Source organism: Labrus bergylta, chromosome 17 (genome assembly GCF_963930695.1).
Source record: "Labrus bergylta chromosome 17, fLabBer1.1, whole genome shotgun sequence".
NCBI lineage: Eukaryota > Metazoa > Chordata > Actinopteri > Labriformes > Labridae > Labrus > Labrus bergylta.
The window spans coordinates 1,042,149-1,065,679 of record NC_089211.1 but is presented as its reverse complement, the minus strand read 5'-3'; the positions used below and the strand labels follow the sequence as shown (position 1 = coordinate 1,065,679).

At 39.0% G+C, this 23,531-nt stretch overlaps 1 protein-coding gene across 3 annotated transcripts in view; it reads right to left on the bottom strand.

Moving 5' to 3' along the window:
- The window catches only part of cntfr (ciliary neurotrophic factor receptor), a 220,850-nt gene that overhangs the window by 113,119 nt on the left and 84,200 nt on the right, over nucleotides 1-23,531 (bottom strand). The window contains exons 3-4 of one of the 3 annotated variants that reach the window (XM_065965866.1): nucleotides 22,846-22,927; nucleotides 17,482-17,562 (exon numbers count right to left, since the gene is read on the bottom strand). The exons of 1 other annotated variant lie outside the window; for it this stretch is intronic. In XM_065965866.1, the coding sequence (XP_065821938.1) occupies nucleotides 17,482-17,562; nucleotides 22,846-22,927 (163 nt within the window). The remainder of the gene's footprint in view (nucleotides 1-17,481; nucleotides 17,563-22,845; nucleotides 22,928-23,531) is intronic. One more of the 3 variants, XM_065965867.1, reaches the window with a different exon arrangement.

The window sequence follows — 23,531 nt, the reverse complement described above, 5'->3', positions numbered from 1 at the left end:
GCAGGTGGTCCGGTACTGAAAATGTGTCACAGCCACCAAAGGTCTGTGCTGCTGTTTTGTTTTTATTGTTTTGGCTGTGATATGTAAGAGTTGAAAGAGCAGGGACACATTAGCACCACCACCATCATCTTCATTTTAATCAATGTGACACACTTGTTTTCCAAATTAACCTTCATTTGTATCTCTCTACAATACGCAAACCTTACAAACACACACATGCGCACGCTAACACAAGACACACATACACACAGACACACACATAGAGAGAGAGAGAGAGAGAGAGAGAGAGAGAGAGAGAGAGAGAGAGAGAATCAAAGGTCAGTCTTTTGCCACAGATTGAAACCACAAAAATGTCAAAGCTGTAACAACAGGACATCCGAATGGGGGAAATTAAGAGGCTTTGTTAGCGCTCAGAAAGAATGTCAAAACACATGTTAAAAATGAGATTATAAAGTGAGGGCTTTTTGAGTGAGACAGAAAGAGAAGGAAACAGAGTCAAAAGAAAAGTAAAGGATAAGTTGCCAAGGAGAGGAAGCTAGTAAAAAGGAAATGCAATGAACTGTGCATCCTATTCTATAAAGTTATTTCACTGCCTGTCAGCCCTGCAAACACGTGGCCATCAGCTGAAGTAGTTTTTTTTATTTAAACATCAGAAAACATTATTTACACACAGGGGAAGATCAACAACAGAAATATGTTGTGCTTTGTCCACTGCTAATTTGCTCTAAGTAATATTAGTTTAGTTATATAGATACTTTATTAGTTAAGTTACAAAATGCATACAGTAGAACTTAAATTCAAATCCTTATTGTGTACAATGCTTAACCAATTACAAAGGCGCAAATGTCTACATTTGACAAAACTGCAATTTAATAATGTGATAATTATATTCAAGTTAATAAACAGCAAGTTGCATTTTAGAACTCAATCTGGATTTTCTGGTATTGCTCATTTGATCACTTAATTTTAAAGCCTGACCAGACTTTATATTCACTTTGCTTCCTTTAAAAACTGACTATATCTTCATCTTCATGTTTTGAAGCATATAGGATCACTGGATCATTCTTTAATACATTAAAAGACACTTACTTTGTGTGCAGTAACTTGAACAAATAAAAAACACATGTACACAGACTGACATACTAACAAAGGGTTAGTCAGTGGCCCCTCAGCACCAGCAATAAGTCTCTCTGACTTCTAGCTATAATGACATCCAGGTATGTTTGCTCTACATTTTCATGGCTCATCGCAGATTTAAAACAGAGTCTCTGCAAACAGGGATGGTTGCATCTCCATGAGTGTGTGTGTGTGTGTATGTGTGTTTCTTACATGTAGTGAGGTAAGTACATGAAGATCACTGTGTCATGTGCATGTTTGTTTGGCAGTATGTACATGTATGCAGCTTTGTCCATGTGTGCATAAGACATACTGTATATGATTGTTTCTCTATTACGTGTGAGCTCATGTACTGTAACCAAATGTGCATAGCTGTATCTGTGTGTGCGTGTTTGTGTGTGTGTGTGTGCGTGTTTGCATGTGTGCGTGCAGAAACAATGTTGCCCTCATGTGTAGACAGAGCCTTCACCTCGTCTTGTTGACATTCCAGTAGCTCGACCTCTCCGTCTGCTCCAAACTCTCTGCTCATTCAAAACAGACCTCCCCTTTCTACTTTCTCCCTCTCTCTCACACACACACACACACACACACACACACACACACACACACACACACACACACACACACACACACACACTCTGATACACATACACACTTTTAATACCTTGCTACCTTCTCATTGAAAACACAAGTCAGACATAAAGTGCACAAGTTTACCTTGTCCTCCATCTGTGCAGTTGTGGCTGTTAATCCATGAGTATCTGCTGCACTGTGTTTGGGTAACTGAGACTAAGTATGGGAATGATGTTTACTGTTATTATGTCAATTTCACTGTTGCCTTGAAACATTTTAAATTCACTTTCACAATCGAGTCTGAAAGCTCTAAGCAAAGCCTTAGTGCCTGTGCAGTTTTGGTCACTTCTGCTCTGTACTTTACCCTGCAGTCGTCCCTCTGACTCACAAGCTAGCAGCCTCGCCTGAGGTCAAATTACTTCACACAGAAAAAAACAAAAATATATATTTCACCTCTTACCTTACTAACACAAGTTGAGATGTCCCCAAAAAATGAGAACATGAGCATCACGCCATTCCAATAGGAAGCTACAGTATGTGTTGTTGTTGTGACTCTGGTGCTAAGCTCTGCAGTTTACCATTCATTTACCAGTTTAAAGCTTAATCTTGTGCACATGGATTTTAAACTGCAAACACTATCAGCATGGGTATGTGGTTACTATAAGTTAATCCACACATGCAAACCAATTAGTGACAATCTGTGACTATGGTCTAAAGATGATACAAGAAATGATTTTGGCTGATCCGTTTCCATGTATTGGTAGTTATGGATAAATGAAACTGTCATACTTCTGATCATGACAGGTGGCCTTTAGGAATACTCTCACAAGACACTATTTTTCTCTCTCACAAAAGCAAGGCATGCCCATTCACCTGCTGCAAAGGGTTTGCACACTGCATCGTAATATTGACTGCATGAGCACACATGTTTCTATCCTGTAGCTGAAGACAGGAGCATTCATGTCTCCTGTGCTTGTTGAAGGATTTTTCCATTCTCCTGAGCATGCTTTACCTTTCCACTAACGGTGGGAATGCTATCGATTCAAGTTGAAATGAGAGTACCGTATTTTCCGCACTATAAAGCGCACCGGATTATAAGGCGCACCTTCAATGAATGGCCTATTTTAGAACTGTTATATATAGGGCGCACCGGATTATAAGGCGCATAGAATAGAACGTGTTTACAACTGAACAAGGCTGGGAGATATTGTGAATATATAAATATAAATACGTATAAAACGTAACGTATAAAACTACAAAAACAAAAGTAGATAAGACGATTTCCCCAAATAATAAATTATTTCTTTGACGTTTCTCTTAACTCTCAAAACGTAGTTTTATACGTAGTGCATTCACAATAACTCAACGTTGTTCAAACGTTAATGTGCATATTCACAATATCTCCCAGCCTTGTTCAGTTGTAAACACGTAAAAGAAACACAGTCTGATACCGCTAATTCAAACGTTAGTGCAGGGGTGCCCAAACAGTCGATCGCGATCGACAGGTAGATCGCTGACTGATTCTCAGTCCATCGCGAGATGTTTTGTCAATATAAAATACAATTGTAAAATAGAAAAGTGATTTCAATTTCATCTCATTGCACTGTTTCCCACACACGATACCTGTGTTGGGAGCCCAAGTATACTTCCGACCTGTGTGTATTTAATTTTTCATTTATTCATGAAATTGCTGCGTGCATGAGAGAGCGAGCGGCGGAGATAGAGAGAGAGAGAGAGAGAGCGCGCGCAAGAGAGAGAGTGCAGGCATGCGCAAGGACGTGCAGGTAAAACCGGGGGGGGGGGGGGGGGGGGGGGTAAATGTTTTACCAAAAAGTCATATATAGAAACTATGCTACGAGTATTAAGCGCATTTGATGAAGCTGAAGCTACTTTTCTCTGCTCCTCTCTGCTGTCATGACTGTGAGCATCGCGGGGGACGAGACACACCAACAAACAGCGCAAACGCACACGCACACGCGCGCACACACACACACGCACACACACTTGCACTGGAGCACCAGCCACCACGCGAACCTTTTTACTTTTTACTTTTAGTGCTACAGCACACAGTTGATCCGTGATCCGTACGGACCGAGGTGGGAACACACGTGACCCGGTCAAACAGTCGGTTGGACTTTACTCCGTTCACTCTCACCGTGTCTGCAGCTAATTTAACAAAAGCAAAATCATCTCACAGCAGCCTGCTGTAGTCTGTAGTCTGCATTATTTTTTACAGAACTCTCATTTATTATTTTCTGTTTGTTGTGTGAGTATTAAATGCGTTTGTAGGCTGTCGGTAAAGGCTATGGCTCACTATGTGGACTGGTAGATCTCGGCAGACTGATAACTTTAAAAGTAGATCTTGGTTCAAAAAAGGTTGGGCACCCCTGCGTTAGTGCATAACTCAACATTGTTCAGTTACGTATAACACGTAAAGCTCACTTTTTCAGTTCATTCCCCGTCCACGAATCCCTTGAATTCTTCTTCTTCAGTGTCCGAATTGAACAGTTGGGCGAGTACGGCATCCAACATGCCCGGCTCCCTCTCGTCATTATCCGAGTCAGTGTCGCTGAGCGCCGTGTACAACCAGTATGGATCAACCAATTAACCAATTGATCCATATATAAGGCGCTCCGGATTATAAGGCGCACTGTCGTTTTTTGAGAAAATTAAAGGCTTTTAAGTGCGCCTTATAGTGCGGAAAATACGGTAATAAGGTTTCTGCCATAAGAAATACAGAAGTGTAAAATACAAGACAACCTCAAAGTGAAGGGTCACAAGGTGGCATGGAAAATAATTAAGTAATTAGCAACATTAGAAAACTAAAGATTAAAGCATTTTTATATGTGTTTCATTTTTCAACACTTTTTAAAATCAATAAATTTTTTACACTGTAGAATTAAATTGTGTGCACTGTGATGTTAAAGCTGCCAAATGCTTGTTTAACAATGGGCATTTAAAATACAATGTTCAAAATGTAGCTTATAGAGTTGACAGAACCAACCACAAAACACTGATCATGGTTTGCTTTTGACAAATAAGATGTTAAAGCTGTGAATTAAAAGAGACAGGTGTGACAGGTGTTAGCGTGTGATGCAATTGTGGTAGCAGGTTTGATGATTAAAACCCCAGTGGTCAAAGAGAGCTTATTGTTCTTCTGTTTAGAATATGACTGACTATGTTTGTAGAAACAAATGAATGTATGAGCTGCTGCAGTTTGTGCACTAATTGCCTCAAAGTGGGCCACACTGTGAAGAGACAAAAGCTCTTACCTGTTGTGTAAACTGCATGTGTCCTGTTTCTATTATGTCCATTTCAGTTGAGTGAGGCAGGTAGCTTAGAGGACTTGATGAGTCAGAGGAGTCCCACAAAGATAATGCCACTCAAAGTCAAGAAATTACACGTCAGAGCTGCAGCCTCTAAATGTCAATTTTTCCATATGAAAGCTGTGATCCACTGCCATAGCTGCTATTGTATCTGTTCTATTATTAAATTTCAGGAGGGTGTGAGAGTGCATAAAAGTCAGGGATTAAACCTGGGGCCTTTTTCATGAAGACCTTATGACCTTCTCAAAGAAGTGAATTTAATGTATGAGAGGGAAAGAAAAGCATGAAGAATGTTGGAAAGGGTGAAAGAAGATGTCCTGCATGTCAATATGTGGAAGAGGGCAGAAGCATTTCATGGCTGAATTTGCACTTGAAAAGGCTGAAATTGTCACCAAATGTGGGAAGAAATGCCACAAAAAGATACCAATTGACAATCAAAGTGGCCTGAATGGAATGTGAAAGCTTTCCACAAGCTCAAAGTCATATTTGTATATATTAGAAAAATATAACCGAGCACCTCACTAAAAAAATAATAACAGAAAATAAGGAAAAATAGCAATTAAGCTTTCACTTTTTTATTCAAAAATGTAACTTAACTTTAAAATACTGGGTAGACTACCAAACAGGTCTAATAGAAAGGTAACTTGTTTCAGCTTTTCATCCCTGAAATGAAAACTTGGATCTGGTTTCTGTTAGCATGAAAAATAAAGTTATCCCAAACTGTGCAAGGAAATAAACTGAAAAAAATGCAACAACAAAAAAATAAGCTCAAAAATAGATAAATAATGTTGGTATTATGGTCAGGCAGTGTAAATACTGAGAAAACAAACAGGTGACCTGACAAATCCATGTCAGACAAGCAGCATCAGACAGTGGGCAGACACACAAAAAGAGAAAATCAATGTAAAAGAGATAAGTTGGAGCCACTAATAATTCTGTACTCTGTCCTCAGTGTGTCCAGGTTGCAACAAAACATTTACTGCTAGAGACTATTTGTATCATCCACTCTTGCACACGCATTCAAACTCATTCATGCAAACACATGTTTGGTGCAAAGCAAAGATTTCAAATCAGACTCTCAAATCAGACTCTCAGCTGTGAACTTTGCTTTTTTACTTCCTTTATATTTGCCGTGCACCTTAACTGCATCTGCTTTATCTGGTCTCATGCACTACATCACTTTATTCAATCCATTTTATATCAGTATTCATACAGTTCTGGTTAATTTATTCCTGTTGTTCTTATCCATCATTGCACTACGGTCACTTTATTTATCTAATTTTTACCTTTACAGCTACGGTCACTTTATTTATCTCATTTTTACCTCACAGTTATATTGTATATATTAGTTCTGTTGTTCCATTATTATTCACCATGCACCTTAATAACTTATCATTTAGTATTTGCCTACTTGCACATAGCTCTGTATATATATATTTATTTCTTGTTTACTGCACATAGTTCTGTTTACATCTGGTCACTACTGCACATAGTTCTGTATATATATATATTTATTTCTCGTTTACTGCACATAGTTCTGTTTACATCTGGTCACTACTGCACATAGTTCTGTATATATATATATTTATTTCTCGTTTACTGCATATAGTTCTGTTTACATCTGGTCACTACTGCACATAGTTCTGTGTATATATATATTTATTTCTCGTTTACTGCATATAGTTCTGTTTACATCTGGTCACTACTGCACATAGTTCTGTATATATATATTTATTTCTCGTTTACTGCACATAGTTCTGTTTACATCTGGTCACTACTGCACATAGTTCTGTATATATATATTTATTTCTCGTTACTGCACATAGTTCTGTTTACATCTGGTCACTACTGCACATAGTTCTGTATATATATATTTATTTCTCGTTACTGCACATAGTTCTGTTTACATCTGGTCACTACTGCACATAGTTCTGTATATATATATTTATTTCTCGTTTACTGCACATAGTTCTGTTTACATCTGTTAGTCCGATCACTGTCCACTTATAGGTACTCTTATATTATATATTTTGTATTTTTAAGTTAAGTTTAAGCTTTAAGTTGTATTTAAATTGACACTTTATATTTAGGTTAAAAAGTTTCGTTTACTTGCACTGTTGTTAATGTATGTATTAATTTGAACAATCATCATTAGCTATAGCGCTACATCCACCCATGCAAATGCACACACACCTTATTTCACTCATACACACTGATGAACACGCACCTTTCTCTAGGGTCAACTGCATGTGTTTTTTCTGCATCAATGCCTTCTTTACCTTAATGAACATGTTGGGTTTACTTTTGGTTATTGTGTATGTTTTTGTGTTTGTTGTGAGAATGTATTACAGGGAGACCCATTGGATTTTAGCAATGCTGGCCGGCAGTGATAAGAAAAATAAATCCCCCACACATAGGCTTCACCATAAATTGTAGCTCCTGTTGACTGACACTGATAGAGCATGTGGGAGCATGTGGTACAAGGTGTGAGGGGTTAGGGGGAGGTTTTATTTTCCAAATTGAATTTTAATTTTCTTAATCGAGGAAGGAAAATGTATTCTGCTTAATGTATATCAAGGCTCTGCTAACTTCTGCTCACTCAATTAAGCCCTAAAAACATTTTCTGAGCAGACGAAAACAGGAGTAAAACAGCAGCAGAGTTAAATCGTGTCCTTGCCTGCTGATTCTCATACAGAGACACAAACACACACTTGTACAAGATTAGAAAACCACCTTTGCAGTGTGTATGAGTGATGAAAGAGCCCTGCCTCAATTCATCACTGAGCGTGAACCATTGGTTTTGACAGAGGGTTTTTTCTTATGTGTGTGTGTGTGTGTGTGTCTGTGTGTGTCTGTGTGTGTGTGTGTGTGTGTGTGTGTGTGTGGGGGGGGGGGGGGGGGGGGGGGGGGGGTTAAAGCAGCATAGGACCATTTCCCTTTAAAATGTAATGTTGCATTGAAGTGCAACATGATGGTTCTGTATATTTTGTCTTTTATTTTGTCTCTGTTGTCCAATGGTTTTATGTCAGTTTGATTCTGAATATTGTCAGGTTTCATGTTTTAGACCGTTTTTTGTGCCTTTAGTTGGACAGCTAAAGAGAGACAGAAAATAGGGTAGAGGGGAGTACATGCAACAAAGGGTTAACAAGCCAGTAGTCAAACCAGCCACCTATGCATCAAGGACATCTGTACAGGGTGTCCTCCTGCACCATCTGAGCTTTTGTGACAAACTTTCATTTTCTTAATGTGAATGGACCTAACTGGCTAAAAACAAAACTTAACATCCCCATGTTCTGTTAAAAATGAACCAAACACTTCAGGTTAAATCCAGTCCAAGCAAAAAATGGATGGGCATGAAGTTTTCACAAATTAACAAAATCACCTCAGTTCTATCTTAAATTTGCTTTAGCATGAAAGGCAGGGTTGGTCCTTTTGGAAAACTAGCATGATTTTGAAAGTAGTATTCCCTCAGTGCTCCATCTACAATCACCTCCCCCCCCCCCCCCCCTTTGCTCCCTCAAACGACAAACTCACAGTAAAAGCTGTGTCATCGGTGGTGTGATTTGAGTGTGGGCTAGTACACGCAAGGAGTAGAGAGCAAGCAGGGAGACAGGGAGGCGTGTGATTGGTTCATTAGATTGGTACCTCGTAGCAGACATTGGTCAAAGTTTTTAAATGCTTAGAATTGCTACAGATGATGGATTTTCTTAATTCCTTTTTCAGAGCACATGAATTATTAATTTCTGTCAGGACCTAAAGATAATTTCAACCAAAATCTTAAACTGCATCTGGAGAAAATTACCAACTCTGCCTTTAAGTATGCAAAAGGGAAAATCTCAAACACTGCACCAGATGGAGGAAAATAGGGACTGAACATTTTTCTTTTATTTCTTATCATAATTTTTCGGTCAGTAACTAATTGATGATGACTAAAGCTGACAAAGCTAACTTCATGTTGGCAGATATCACCCAGTTGCAGGCATGACATAGTTGGTTACAGTCCCACAGCTGGTCACTTAGAATATGACAGGACATTATATTGTGTAAAAGGCTCTTAGCCCTGGCGTATTATGCAACGCATGTGTCCCAAGGCAGAACCTCAGCTGCATGTCTGACAATGACAGAGCAGGCTGGGCTTCTGAGTCTTCCTTAAGGGCACATGGTTTTATTGTTCAGAGCCAGCCTGTTATCTATTAATAATGGAATAATCTCCCAAAACATTAGGCCATGCTGCCACTATTAAAAAACTGCAGGCAAAAACACTTACTGAAAACTCAGCGGCCACTTTCATGTTCAAAATGTCATTATGCGTTTGAAGTAGTAAACAACTTCCTCTGAATAGGCTTTTAGTTGAGCTGTCATTTTTTATGTTTCTTTCACTGTGGAACAAAATAAGTGTTTAAAGCTTAGTTTATGAAAAACATTAAACATGTGACAATAACAGATCATGTAAGTGCCACTCTTTTCCTTAAGTCCACTGGTATGATTGAGAGGTTCTCTTAAAGCATAAACACTGAAATAAATTAACCAAAGATTCCAAGTGCATTGAAGGTGAAATGTTTCTGATTCATAGCTGAAGACTACTAATTCAAGAACAAGAACAAAGGCTGGTTAAAGGTTATCCATCAATAAAGCTGTTCTGCAATGCAAATGCTGCCTATTGAATGACTCATTAGCTGCACAATAGGTCATACCCAAAGCACAGGCTTGTTTGGTAATTATTTCTAGAAAACAAACCGAGCATGTGTTTAAGTAAACGTGGGGATATGTGAGAACATGTTTTGTGAGAAGTTTATTGCCTCTGCTACAATTCTTTAAACCTCTGTGAACTTTCAGTATCTCTCCGCAATAGTCAGTGTTTTGTCACAAGAAAGCTTTGGGAATTAGAATTTGAAAGGAGTGCAGCCAGGCTATTGTCCCCAGACAATACAGTATGACGCTTTGGGGAGCTAATGGTTTTCCTCATATATCCATTTCTGCTCAGGGAATCACACTGCCACAGAGAGCGATATGACTGTCCTTGCACAATGTCATGGAGAATAAATACAAAACACACATACATTTACACAAACTCTTGAAGCACCACACATCTATGCACACTTCTTCTGCTTTAGTCTCTTTTGGAGATGCTTCTGTAGAAGGGCAAACTTTCTTTCTTTCAAAAATGTTAGTGTTCTATTTTTTTTTCCAGTTCAGTCAATGCTTTCTTTCTTTTTTGCTCAGGTATTGCCTTAAAGCTATAGAACGAACCTAAAAGATGTCTTTTCAAAAAGTTTTCAAAAGACATAGAAAGTGACACAGAAACAAGCACGAAGTGACAGCACAAGAGTTATTATATCAGACTGCACTGGAAAAATCCAGACACAAAAGAAAAATCCAAAGTATTCAAAGATAGCATCAACTTTAGGTAATATTTCAAAGACATTTTGTTGTTTTTACTATTGTTTTAATCAACGGAAACTCATATTTGAGAGTTTACCAGTTAGCGTTTTGCAGCCGTACTTAAAGTCTAAACTCATGTGTCCTTTTATTTATTTTCTTTGGGCCTTTTTGCCTCTATTAGAAACAACAGCTGAAGAGAAGCAGGAGATGTTGGGAGAAAAGCGATGGGAAGACTTTTGAGCAAAGGGCCTGCAACGAGGACTCCAGCCTCTTCACATGGGACATAACCGCTAGGCCAACAGCGCTCCCCATGTGTCCTTTATACGGGTGTGACGAGACACTCAGCTCACCTAGAAGTCTTTATTTACAAAATGCAAAACGATGGACATCAATTTTGAATTTAACAAATAATTATCTTGTAATGAATGTCACTGCTTGTCTTGGCTACCCATGACTCTAACTCTGCATTTTAACAGCATTCATCCATCCATTTTCTTTGCTGCTTTTTCCCCGTTCAGGGTCTCTGGGGGCTCAGGGTTACATCCTGGACTGTACGCCAGCCAATCACAGAGCTGACATATAGAGACAGACAACCAGTCACAGTCACATTCACACCTACGGACAATTTAGAGTCACCAGTTAACCAAACGAGCATGTCTTTGGACTGTGGGAGGAAGCTGGAGTACACCAAGAGAACCCACACATGCACAAGGAGAACATGCAAACTCCACACAGAGAGGCCGTGTCTGACAGGGACTCGAACCAGGAACCTCCTCACTGTGATGCAACAGCGCTAAAATCAAAATGCATCTCAATGAGTCTTCAAAATGCATCACATCTTCTTCACTATATACTTATTAATACAATTCTGATATTATTAACAAAAGAACTGTTCGATCAACCTGAACAACATACTGTAATATTAACAGTTTGTGTTACCCTCCCCCAGAGGGTTTCTAAAGATGTAGAAGCAGCTTATAAGTCATTTAGTATGACATTGTTTTGTTGTGTTTGTCCTCTTGTAAGACAGGCAAACAATGTAAAAATGTAACAATAATTCAATATGTCATTCCTATCTTTGGCAGTGAAGAAGTGATCGGATTTTTCAGGGGCTCTGTGCAACACAACAAAGCCCTGTTTTAAAAAGTTTCACTTGAGAATCCACTATCAACACAGGTGAGCCTCTTGTGCTATCAAGATGCAACAAAACCAAGAGAGAGCTGAATCACATCGGCAACAAGCAGCTGCACAAAACAAATGCATTCAAAAGGACTTCTAATCATACATTTCTATCTTTACTATCTCTCTCTGGTCACTGGCAAAGACCTGCAATATATAAGTGAGGGCTGCACATCAATCACCTTGATCTTAAATGCTGATCGTTTTGGCAGAATATATTTTTGGGTGGCCACTGGCCGAAAATATTCCTGGACAGCCCGCCTAGGGGGCACAACATGTTCCCCAAGGCAACAAAGTGATTTTGGACATTTTGCTCTTTAAGCGGCGCACAATCTTGGTGCTAAAGCGAAGCACAGAGTGCAAAGAGATCGGATCAAGTCTCTTGAGTATACACAGGTATACGTATGAGTGTCAGCTCTCATTCTCTGTAAGAGCAAGGTGCGCCTTCAGTCTGCTTGTTCCAATTTACACGTCAGATTTTACTCTTTATTCTTAAATAGATAGAACTCCAGCTGGCTCATTTAACTTCTCTCCTTTCATTGTGAACACACAGGAAATATGTTGATGGTGGATTGAAGTTATACTTTACTGTATTATTCCAACAGCATCATAAACAATCAGAATAACACAGTGTATATCTCCGCATGAGGCACAAAAATGTATCTTTGTTAATTATTAAAAACCTCACACACCCTACTCAAGAGATAGGACTGGAAAGGATCTATGTTAATGAATGTTCTATGTGCCCTGGATGTGCATCCTGTGTGTGTGTCCTATTTAAATAAAGGCAAACAAACAAACAAACAGCAATAAGTCTTGGGAAAAGAACACAGTGAAGTATTTTGTATTGAAAGCCCAATTTATTTTAGACTTTAACATCTTTTTGAATAGTGTTGATAATGAATGCAACATTACATTCTATTTATTCACCAGAGCCGTAGATCCTACAGATATAAGCAGGATGGCTTTTCACCGTTAAAATGTAATCCTATGCATCACTTACTATATTGTTTATTTTAAGCAGTCTTTTTGTGTCTCCTTTTTCTTTTTTTTTGTCCCTGCATCTATCGTCCTTTTTTTTGTTCCACTCTCACTTGCATCCTTGCACCCAGATTCTTTTCTTCTATCTGTGCACTTGAATAAAGTGGAGTGACATAAGTTGAGAGGAATGACGATAAAGTTCAGCTGAATTGAATTAAACTGAAGTTCAAAGTGATAAATAGTAATCTTTTCCTCCTGCCACTCCTCTACTCTCTTCCCACAGTGCGACGCACTGAGGTCTTTATGTTCACAATAGATCAAATTAAATGTGTATATTTAGACGTGTTGCACCATTGAGGGGGCCAAGACCCCTTTTAAGCCTTTAGGGATTCAGTTCCAATGTCCTGGAACAAAGTTTTATTGCAATTCAACATTAGCCAAAACCTCTGCTCATACTGTCTGGAATGACATGAAGTTCCTGGCAACATTCACTTATTGAACAGTCAGGAAGGATTGGGAGAACCAGTAGAGGCTCAGTGATTTTAATGGCACAAGTAAACACAACATGAGATTTAATAGGTTGGAATTAACAAAATGGATCTTGAAACAGGAAATCCATCCTGTAAATGGTCACTTAATTCAGTTGAGGGGACTTTCCGTTCATTTACAAATGGGATTTCTTTTTAATGACTGAAATGAATTGATTTGTTTGGTTGAATTCTTTGAAAGTGCAGGCAGCTCTTTTGTTTCCAGCATCGACTCTGCTTTTACAACCTGTCTTAGGAGTGTTGGTTATTTTATTTAAAGAGGAAAAAGAACATTTATACCAAATATTTTGTAGACTTTATGTGGTGAAACCTTCAAAAAGAATGAGCCCATCATGTTGTATTTATGATGATTTATAATTAAAGTCACAGCAACAAGAGAAACACAAAATATTTAGTATAAATTAACATCCAAAAATGTATCATTTGTTTATTAGGAGGCCTTCCACACATGAAGTTTTTCAGTATGAAGTAAAGGACTGAGGGTTCTTTTTACATAGTGTAGTAACTGGAAATACAGTGACAGCCTTAGAGCCAATCATCTTATGTAAGAAGGCAAGGTTAATAACTTGGTTCTTCACAAATATGTCCCTGTATTTTACTGTTTCCCTTTTGCCTCTATAATGCTCCAGCTACAAACAAGCACACACACCTACACTCATTAGCTGCACAACAGGGCAGTGGAAAGTTAATCAGGGCATTATGACAACCACATGGAAAAGGTCGCTGAACTAAAAACAGAGCCATCGACACACACACACGCACGCACGCCCGCACGCACACACACACACACACACACACCACACACACACACACACACACACACACACACACACACACACACACACACACACACACACACACTGTGTTTCAACACTGTCACTTACAGCAGAAGATGCAGAAGATAAGAAACACCTGTGTGTGTCAGGAGTCACAGACTGACCTATAATTACACAGACAAACACATGCAATAATAAACCAGGTTGGTAAATTCCTGATGGGATTAAAAGGAGTAAACCTACACAAACTAAGAGTGTGTGTAATAGTGTGTGTGTAAACCAGCCTTAGGAATTATGTTTAAACTTCAAATTTATAATATTATTGTATATAGAAAACACTTGATGTATGTTTGCACTTGTGCTGTTGTGTATGTGTGTGTGCATCCATGACTCAAAATCAAACTCTCAGAAGCTAAATCTATTGTTTCATCTGAATATGCTAAATGCTGCATGACCTCAAAGCCATTGTGGCACTCTGTTCACTATTTATTTGTCATTACCCACAGGCTGGCTGTGACCTGTTGTAAGCCTCATTAGAATACACTTCCATTAATGACTCACATTAGCAACACAGACACACACACACACGCCAAAGCAGCATGCTCACATCATTTGGTCCTTTCATTGGATTCCACAAGCTCTAGAGACAGCGTATATGCTGGTTGATGCAGCACAATGCTGCTCAAGAAGAGTTTCACCAGCGTGTCCTCCTCGTCTTACCTCCACTTACATCTTAAAAGTGTGTTTGAAAGACGAGGAAAAGGATTGAAAAAGGCACTCTGCGCCTTCCACTCTCATGTGTTGAATGCCAAAGATCAATCAAGTTGCTTTTGTTTGTTGAATGTTTTGAAGGAGAGTGATTCTATGAGAGGTGGGGGTGTAGGACAGAGAGATGATGAAGAAGGAGAGGAGTGGAGATATTAAGCAGGAAGAGGTTTGCTGCCGCTCTCATGTCTTCTTTGGTACCTCTTCCGTATCATGTTCCTTTTTCTTGATTTTAAACTTCATTTTGTTTTGGCACTGCAGCATGGGTAATTAGTAAGTTGATAAATTAGGTAATTAGTCGATAAGATAATAAATACAGGCCTGTTCTAAAACCACCCTCAAACAAAAAACAGGGAGCAAATGACTGAACACAAATTTTGAGACTAATTTTATAAAATCAACAAATGTTATCCATTTTGACAAAGTCGCCTAAAGAAACCCATCTCTTCAGCACCACAGACACAATATCTGCAATAAACCAGGGAAGGTACTGAATGCAGATAGTTAGAAAATGGTATCTTATGGGTATCAACTTTTGAATTTGTGTAAAACTTTAGGATTAAAATGTGTTAATATTATACCCTCCACTCTTCTTCAACGAGAGGATTTGGCATCGAGTACGCTAAAGTTTTAATGTGAATGCATGGAATTTTAACTGCTTCAGACTTTTGGACAGAAGCCATCAGAGAGCGAGAGAGAGAGGGAGAGAGAGAGAGGGAACCTTGATCAAAGCTTTTACTGGGAATTCCTTTTAAAAAATTAATGATTTAAAGGAGCTGAACAGGACATACATACACATATACATGCTCTCCATGCAAACACTCAGACAGTGAGATTCTGAGATTCCATATCTTAGCATAAAGGACTGTGATTGGTTGGAAATGGTCCATTACCAGACAGATGTTATCAGACAGTCGGGAACCCTGCGTCTATACTGGACCAATTATAGGCTATTCTCTACTAAACAACAATGGATTCCCTTTTGTCTTTTCATGTCACTCCAATTCATTTAATATAAAAAAAATTTAGAAGAGAAAATACAGCCTGATTGACACATTTTCATGTGTGTGTGTGTGATCAGTTTTACCAAAGTTAGGACAAATATTCTTAATCTGTATGATAAAAAAAAGCTAATATTTGATCAATTTACCTCAGAATTGACATTAATCCCATGTTAAAGTTGAGGATGAAAACACTCTTGATATAGTTTTTGGGTTATGTTTTCAGATTATGAGCAACAGATGTTGAAAGCTGGAACCAATATCTTAGCAAAGTCAAACCAGTCTTCAAAGTGAACCATGCAATAGTGTTATCTAGTCAGCCAATCAAACGGGAACAACGTAAAGTCCATCTCGCTGTCAATCAACCTTCCTATCAGCTGCTGTATCTTCTGCAGTTCTCCTGCAATCAGACAGGCACTCAGTCGTCAACCTGCAGCTCGCAGCTCACCCGGTTTAGTCAATCAGTTGACTAAATTGTTTGTCAGCTTTCAAATTAACCAACTATCTAAGCAGTCTGATAATGACTCAATTTGCTTGGGGTAGGGTTAAGACGGAGTAGTTTGGCGTGGCATTAACCTGTAGAGATAACAATATGCCACTAAAAAATCAGGTATTATTACAAGGCAAAATAAACCCCAGTAATCAGATTATAAAAAAGCATTCAAACAAAATCAGAAATCAGAATGTGAAAGAAAAGCTTTTTTTAAACCTATGATGGGATCTATAAAGACATTGTTATTATGCTCACACATTTGTGTATCTTTTTTCTTTTTTTCTTTTCTTTTTCTGTGACAAGAGAGACATGTTTTTTTCTGTTTTCCCTGCAATTCAAAGCCCTGGCTGAATGGGATTAGTATTGCTTAAGTGGCCTCCCTGCCAGTCATCCAGTCAGTCTGACTGTAATCCATCTGCCAATCCAGTCAATCAATCATCTTGTTGAGCTCCATCTTGAATTCAATAAAAACAGCGTGCCAAACAGAGACTGTTGATTACACTGAGTGCTACTCAGGATAATGAGTGTGATCAAGGTTTTCTGCCAGCAGACGCATGGCCTACACGTAAAAGACATACACACAGAGACCCACAGAGACATGTATATCAAGCTTTCTTTTATTTCTTTTAACTTATTTTAAGCTGCTTTACGTTTATGCTGAGCAGAGAGTTGTCTTGATTTGATGTGGTATACTTCTTAAAATGCAGAGGTACATAAATTACAAACAGGAGTTGGTATTTCAAGTTATTTCATCATAGGAAGTTTTAGTTCAGCCAGCATGGGAAATCTTTCAGGGGGAATTGTACAGTCAAATATCGCTCATAGCGAAATAATTTAAACCTACTGCCTTGGTCTTAGTGAATAGATTTTCCTATTGAATTTGTAGCCTAAAATCTTAAGCTTTTTTTCTTAGGTTCCTTCTGTTTTGTTCCATTTCTTTAAATATTATGAAAATCACAAAAGTCAAATTTGGCTAAAAACTTAAATTACTCTAACACATAATAAATAGTGAGTCCATCAAAAGAAATAATAGAACAGGAAATACAAAATTAAGATAAAACTATGGAATATACTATCATTACTATACATCCACCTAAATGAAAAACTTTACATGGACAGCAATTGAGTAACACCTTGTTTTCACCTAGGGGGGAACACAAGTATATAGTAGTGTGAGTATTAAATATAATCCATTTACAAGGGTGTGGATACAGACTGCAGTGTAGCAAAGCCATGCCGAGGCATGTAAGAAAGTCATAGCAGCATGTGTCGAATGCTCAAGAAATAAATGCAGCTTTGACAGCTGTAATACCATGGAATTAGTGTTAGTTAACCTCCTACTTTCTTGCTGTCTGTCATTTGCTCCTGTTTCTTTCAGTTCAGTTTCCTGATCTCCGTCTGCTTCCCTCCAGCTCCCCTGATCTGTGTCATGAGATGGAATCAGTGTGAGGTAAAGAAGCTCGGCAAACAGCACAGATGAAACACAAGTGAAGTGATGGTGGCAAATAGCGTAGCGTCAGCGGCAAATGATGTCATGGGCAATAAATCTGCTGTTGACCACTTAAGAGATGGATTGAAAGATGCAAGAGGAGAGATTTAGAGAGGACGCAATTACTAATCAAATAAATAGAGGTGAGTGAAAAAATAGAATGATTTTATATGCCAAAGAAAAATAAGAGATGGTCGCAGATGGTGAAGTGGAGGAGGACACAGACGTGAGTGAACGACAATGGAGGGAGGAGGGACAGATATAAATGGTAAATGGACTTGAGCTTATATAGTGCTTTTCTAGTCTTCCGACTGCTCAAAGCGCTTTTACATTGCATGTCACAGCTACCCATTCACACACTGATGGTAGTGATGATCGCTATGTAGTATCATCCATCAGAAGAAACTAATCCCATTCATACACCACCACTGAAGCAGCGGGAGCAATTCGGGGTTAAGTGTCTTGCCCAAGGACACAACGGACATGTTGCTAAGCTGGGGATCGAACCCTAGAGGCGACAACTCTACCAACTGAGCCACAGCCGCCCTATATATATAAACAGAGAGGGTGAGAGAGAAAGAGATGGAGGGCATGTTTTTGAGTGGACATTTGTTTCACAATCAGGATATGGACTCCCATAAATGACATGCCCTCTCAACAGTATGACGTCACCTTATTAACACTCTTTCTCTCTTTCTCAAACACACTCTCCCACACTACAAGGTGGAGACAGACGTGAGGGTGCTAGCATACATAGCTTTGCTATAGCTTTTGCTATGTATGACATTTATGGTGGCTAGTCCACCAAGCAGGTGGCTTGGGTTCAAACTGTCCTGTGGCTCCTTTCCCACATGCCATTCCCTGATTTCTGACTCTATCCACTGTCCTATCTCTACAATAAAGACATGAAAAAAGCCCCAAAATAACCTTTAAAAAATGAGTAAATTGAAAAAAAAAAAAAAAAAAAAAAAAAGTAAAGTACCTCATGATGAGCGCTTAAATTGAGTCCTGCTGGATTAGTATTTGAACTACAGTACCCATAGCCACATGTATATGTTAATGATATATCAGATACCACTTTTCTATCATAAAACTGTTGAAAAGCAGCTGACATGATGCTGAAAATAAAATAAGAACATATGATATTGTGAGGTAGATTTGGTCCTCTGGTCAAATAATGTGATTATTCTGTTTACTTAAGGCTGGACAACTTGTAAATACTGATCGCTCACCTTTTCACCTCGAGACACCTCCTGCCTCATGGGCATGCATAATAAGCATGTACTTGTTCTGCTGGCCCAAATGCCCTCAATCTGATGCTAATGAATAGAAATGAGCTTATTGATCCTTGAAGGTATTCTTTTCTCCTCATGAGGTCAGGTACAGAAATTCAAGGCTAGGGGCACAGCAGGTCTGAAGGTCAGGTACAAAAATTCAAGGCTAGGGGCACAGCAGGTCTGAAGGTCAGGTACAAAAATTCAAGGCTAGGGGCACAGCAGGTCTGAAGGTCAGCATCCAGCATCTAGTTTAAAGACATTTTGGAAATACACAAGTTCAAAATCAGAAAATGTTTCTGAAATTTCATTAAAATTGTGATTGAGACTATAGTAAAGTTTCATGACATAAAAGGGATTATAAGTATAAGGGTATAAACCATAAAAAACATCTGACTCTGTGTCCCCATGCTTAAACTCTCATCCATTCTGTATTCTCTCAATAGCTTTCCCCCGATCTGTCTTGAGTCTTTTCCACCCACGTAAAAAATGTTCTGGTCCCTCTAACCATCGCATCATCTGTTTCTCACTCGGAATCAAAAGTCAAATTCCCATTCAAGGAAATGTAATTGGCATAACCCCAGGGGCTCATTCCTTTTCTCTCTGCGGGTTGATAGCTTTCAATTATTTTCAGTTTCCTCTGTCGTTGCAATGTGTCATTAGGGTGCTATTCTTTCTGTTGCTTGGACTTCAGTCTGACTGTTTTTTGATCAACATGAATCACCTTACAAAAGTTGAATGGCATATCCAATTAATGTTGTCAGTATTAAATCAAAAAGGAGCTCTGCTTTTGGAGGGGGGGGGTAGTTTCTAAAAAAACAAATGATGGTGTAAATACTCAAACATAGGTATACTATGTATGCTTATTGTTTTTCAGACAACTAAAGCCATTATATTCATGTAGTAAATACATTTACTTTTTTATTTTGGATGTCAGTTATCTCTTACATGAAAAAAGCAGAAGTTTGTTTCAGTAAATACTCTTTTAACACATTGTTTATTTATTTTCTTTTGCTCCAATATCTCTTCAACAACTCGTTCCGCCCTGATCCATTCCCTGTCTTTCATTCTCTCATGTCTTTGTCTCAGTCTGTTGACTTCTGTATGTGTGGAGCTTGTATCTATTTGTCTGACTTTGTCTTTGGATGTCTTCTACCACTGTCTTGTGTTGTCTCATATGCACTTCTGTCATTAATTATAAAATCTCAAATGGATTTCCTATAGTGTGTGTGTCTGTATGTGTGTGTGAGTGTGTGCGTATACGTGCATGGTTGAGGGTGCGTGTGTTGCATGCATTCTTCCGAGTGGGGCATAGTCCAGGGAATTATGGCAATCAAACTCGCAAGCAATTTGTCAGAGAAACGAGGCACTTTCTGAGACAGACACAATCAGGCCTCTGTGAGTAAGGGTTTGTATATATTTATATATATATATATATATATATATATATATATGTGTGTGTGTGTGTGTGATGTGTGTGTGTGTGTGTGTGTGTGTGTGTGTGTGTGTGTTTCTCTGTGAGTAAGGGTTTGTATATATTTATATATATATGTGTGTGTGTGTGTGTGATGTGTGTGTGTGTGTGTGTGTGTGTGTTTCTCTGTGAGTAAGGGTTTGTATATATTTATATATATATGTGTGTGTGTGTGTGTGTGTGTGTGTGTGTGTGTGTGTGTGTGTGTGTGTGTGTGTGTGTGTGTGTGTGTGTGTGTGTGTGTGTGTGTGTGTGATTGCAGGCAGAAGAGATTTTGGATGAGACTGTACAGGCTGGTAATACCTCTGCTTTAATGTTGTTATGCAGTGCATGTCTTGACATGTATCTCTGTGACATTAATTATTTTTAAATGTACAGAAGTGTGTGCATTATGTTGCATGTATGCTTGCATGCATGCTGCATTCTGAATCTAAGCAGCATGAATACTACGACAAGTGACAGCTACACTGCAGCGATAAGACAGACCTGACAGTTATCTTCCCTACTCATGTAATTCATTTCATTCTTTTTCCATATTTGTAATTCCCTCAGGTGTCCCCCTTTCACCTCTCCTTATCCTCTATTTTGCCTGCTCCCCTTCCAAACTGTCTTTCTTGTATAAAAATAGATAAGGATTGATCAGTAAAATAGACTAACATTGAAACCAAGTAAACCAAAAATACAGTTAAGGAAAGTTGTTGAAGGGTTTGAAAAGATGGAAATAAAATAATGGACATCAAATCTCTGCATCTGAATCCAAATGAATGAAAGTAAATGACTTTTTAGGACACATTTTTAAGGGGACAAAAGGGTTTTTATCCTCAACACATACCCATTAGTTTTTGGCACAACTCTCATTTTCTTCTAAGTTTCCCATCAAAAGTCACTCATTGTTCCTCCTCCATTTAATTCTCAATCCATCTGTTTCTGTTTGCCTTCCATCCCTTCACTATGTAACCACTTCTTGTTTTCTCTCCATCTCCTTTTTTCACTTACCTTCTCTGCTGCTTTCACTTTATCCACAAAGACAACAAGCCCATCGCCGAAGACGTTCTATGCTCTGTTGCTTTGTATGTGTGTGTGTGTGTGTGTGTGTGTGTGTGTGTGTGTGTGTGTGTGTGTGTGTGTGTGTGTGGACGTGTGTGCGTGTGTCTGCGTGACCCTCGTGACAAAGTCATGTGCGTCACTGGGGACTTATTGACTCCCTTAGACTCTTTCTTTGGTCAGCTGACTTAAACAGCCAGACCTCGTTGGCTAATAAGCCAAGGCGACTCTCCACTAAAAGTCAAGTGACAAATTGACTCCTCTCTTGAACACACTCACCCAGACAACAAACACACACACACACACACACACACACACACACACACACACACACACACACACACACACACACACACACACACACACACACACACACATACACACACTCATCCAGACAGCACACATACAGACACACACACACACACACACACACACACACATCCAGACAACACACATACACACGCACACACACACACACACACACACACACTCACCCAGACAACACACACACACACACACACACACACACACACACACACACACACTCACCCAGACAACACACACACACACACACACACACACACACACACACACCATGTACACACTTGGTCTAATTTACGGTCATGCATCTTGTGTGAACTCTGGAAAGAAAAGTCACTGTATCTCTGTTCTCCCTAGAAACCTCACAAATCAATTGAAACATGCTCATGATCACAACTTGACTGGCTTCTTTGTTGAACCCTTATTTGTCATGGAGGTATTCTTGGTAATCTGGCCTCAATATTAGCCACATGCAGTGAGGTATGAAGAGCCATTTTCGTCGGCTATTGTTTCTCTTTATTTGGTGAGGAAAAGTGAATCCAACTGGGCTTCAACAAAGGCTAATTTACCTGCAGCACCTGTGATATCCTGTCAAGAACCAGCTAGTGTAGCTCAAATTCTCTAAATACACAGTTAATGTATCCCTATAGTCTTACTCCACAAGTGGTCCCAATAAGAATGTCAAATATATAAAAAACAAACTTATAAACGCAGTTCCATTGATGGAAATAAAAGCAGTTAACATTGAGCTACAGCAGAATGGGGTAACTTGTGCATAGAAGAGGTGAAGTTATCTCATTTCAATAATGATATAGGCTAAATAAAAACCTAAGGTAGAACAATGTTAGGATAGGTAGGAACAAAGAGAAATGGTAGCACCACATAGACTACTTCAGCATGGCTAAAATAAAACTGACACAACAAGTTGTTCGAGTACAGAGCAGCAGTGTTCAGTGAAAGAAGAGTGAACTGGTGTTGACTTTCTGAGCGTGATGAAGAACACAGTGGAGTTAGGCAGACAACATAAGGGCTAGAAGCACCCAAGGCCTAAGCAGAGAGGAAATACAGTCCAATAAAAGAAGAAGATTAAAATGCATACTCACCAAGCTGACTGCGTCTCTGAGCATAGGCTACCACCACCGCGGCCAGAACTACACAGCACAACGATGTCACAAGGTTTGCCATCTGTAGACACACACACAGCAAAGTCATCAGCGTGAGCGCGTGCAGGAGTCAGACCCGGCCAGTGAGTGTGTCTGCCTGTCGTCCTGATTGACTGACAGACCCCATAAGACGCCTACAACACCATGTAAGAGATGGAGAGATAGCTGCTTCCTGTTCTCTCTGTATTTCTCAGAGTCTCTTTACCTCACTACTGTAAGCCTGTAAGTGGGGTTTCTCTTCCTCTGCTGCTCCCTAATCTGCAGAGCCCTTTTTCCAAATGGCAATCCTTTCTTTACTTCTTTAACTGTTGTTATCCTCTATAACCCCCCTCTCTCTCTCTCTTTCTTTCTATCTCAGTTCATCAGCTTAATGGGTCCATCCTCTTTGGGATGGGCTATGGCCAGCAGCTCTTAAAGGTATAGTACACCATAAACAAAAAAACAGCTGATGTGTAACACACAAGAGCTCATGGGCATTCTGGTGTCAAATGGTTTTTGCAAATACATTTTTCTGTAAATAGTTTACAGTTAAATGTGTAAGACTAGTTTTAAGTTGCTCTCATCTCTTTTGTCATATGCATTCATTGTTTTGTTTCATCATATCGTCACATTGATGTTCTCTGTCT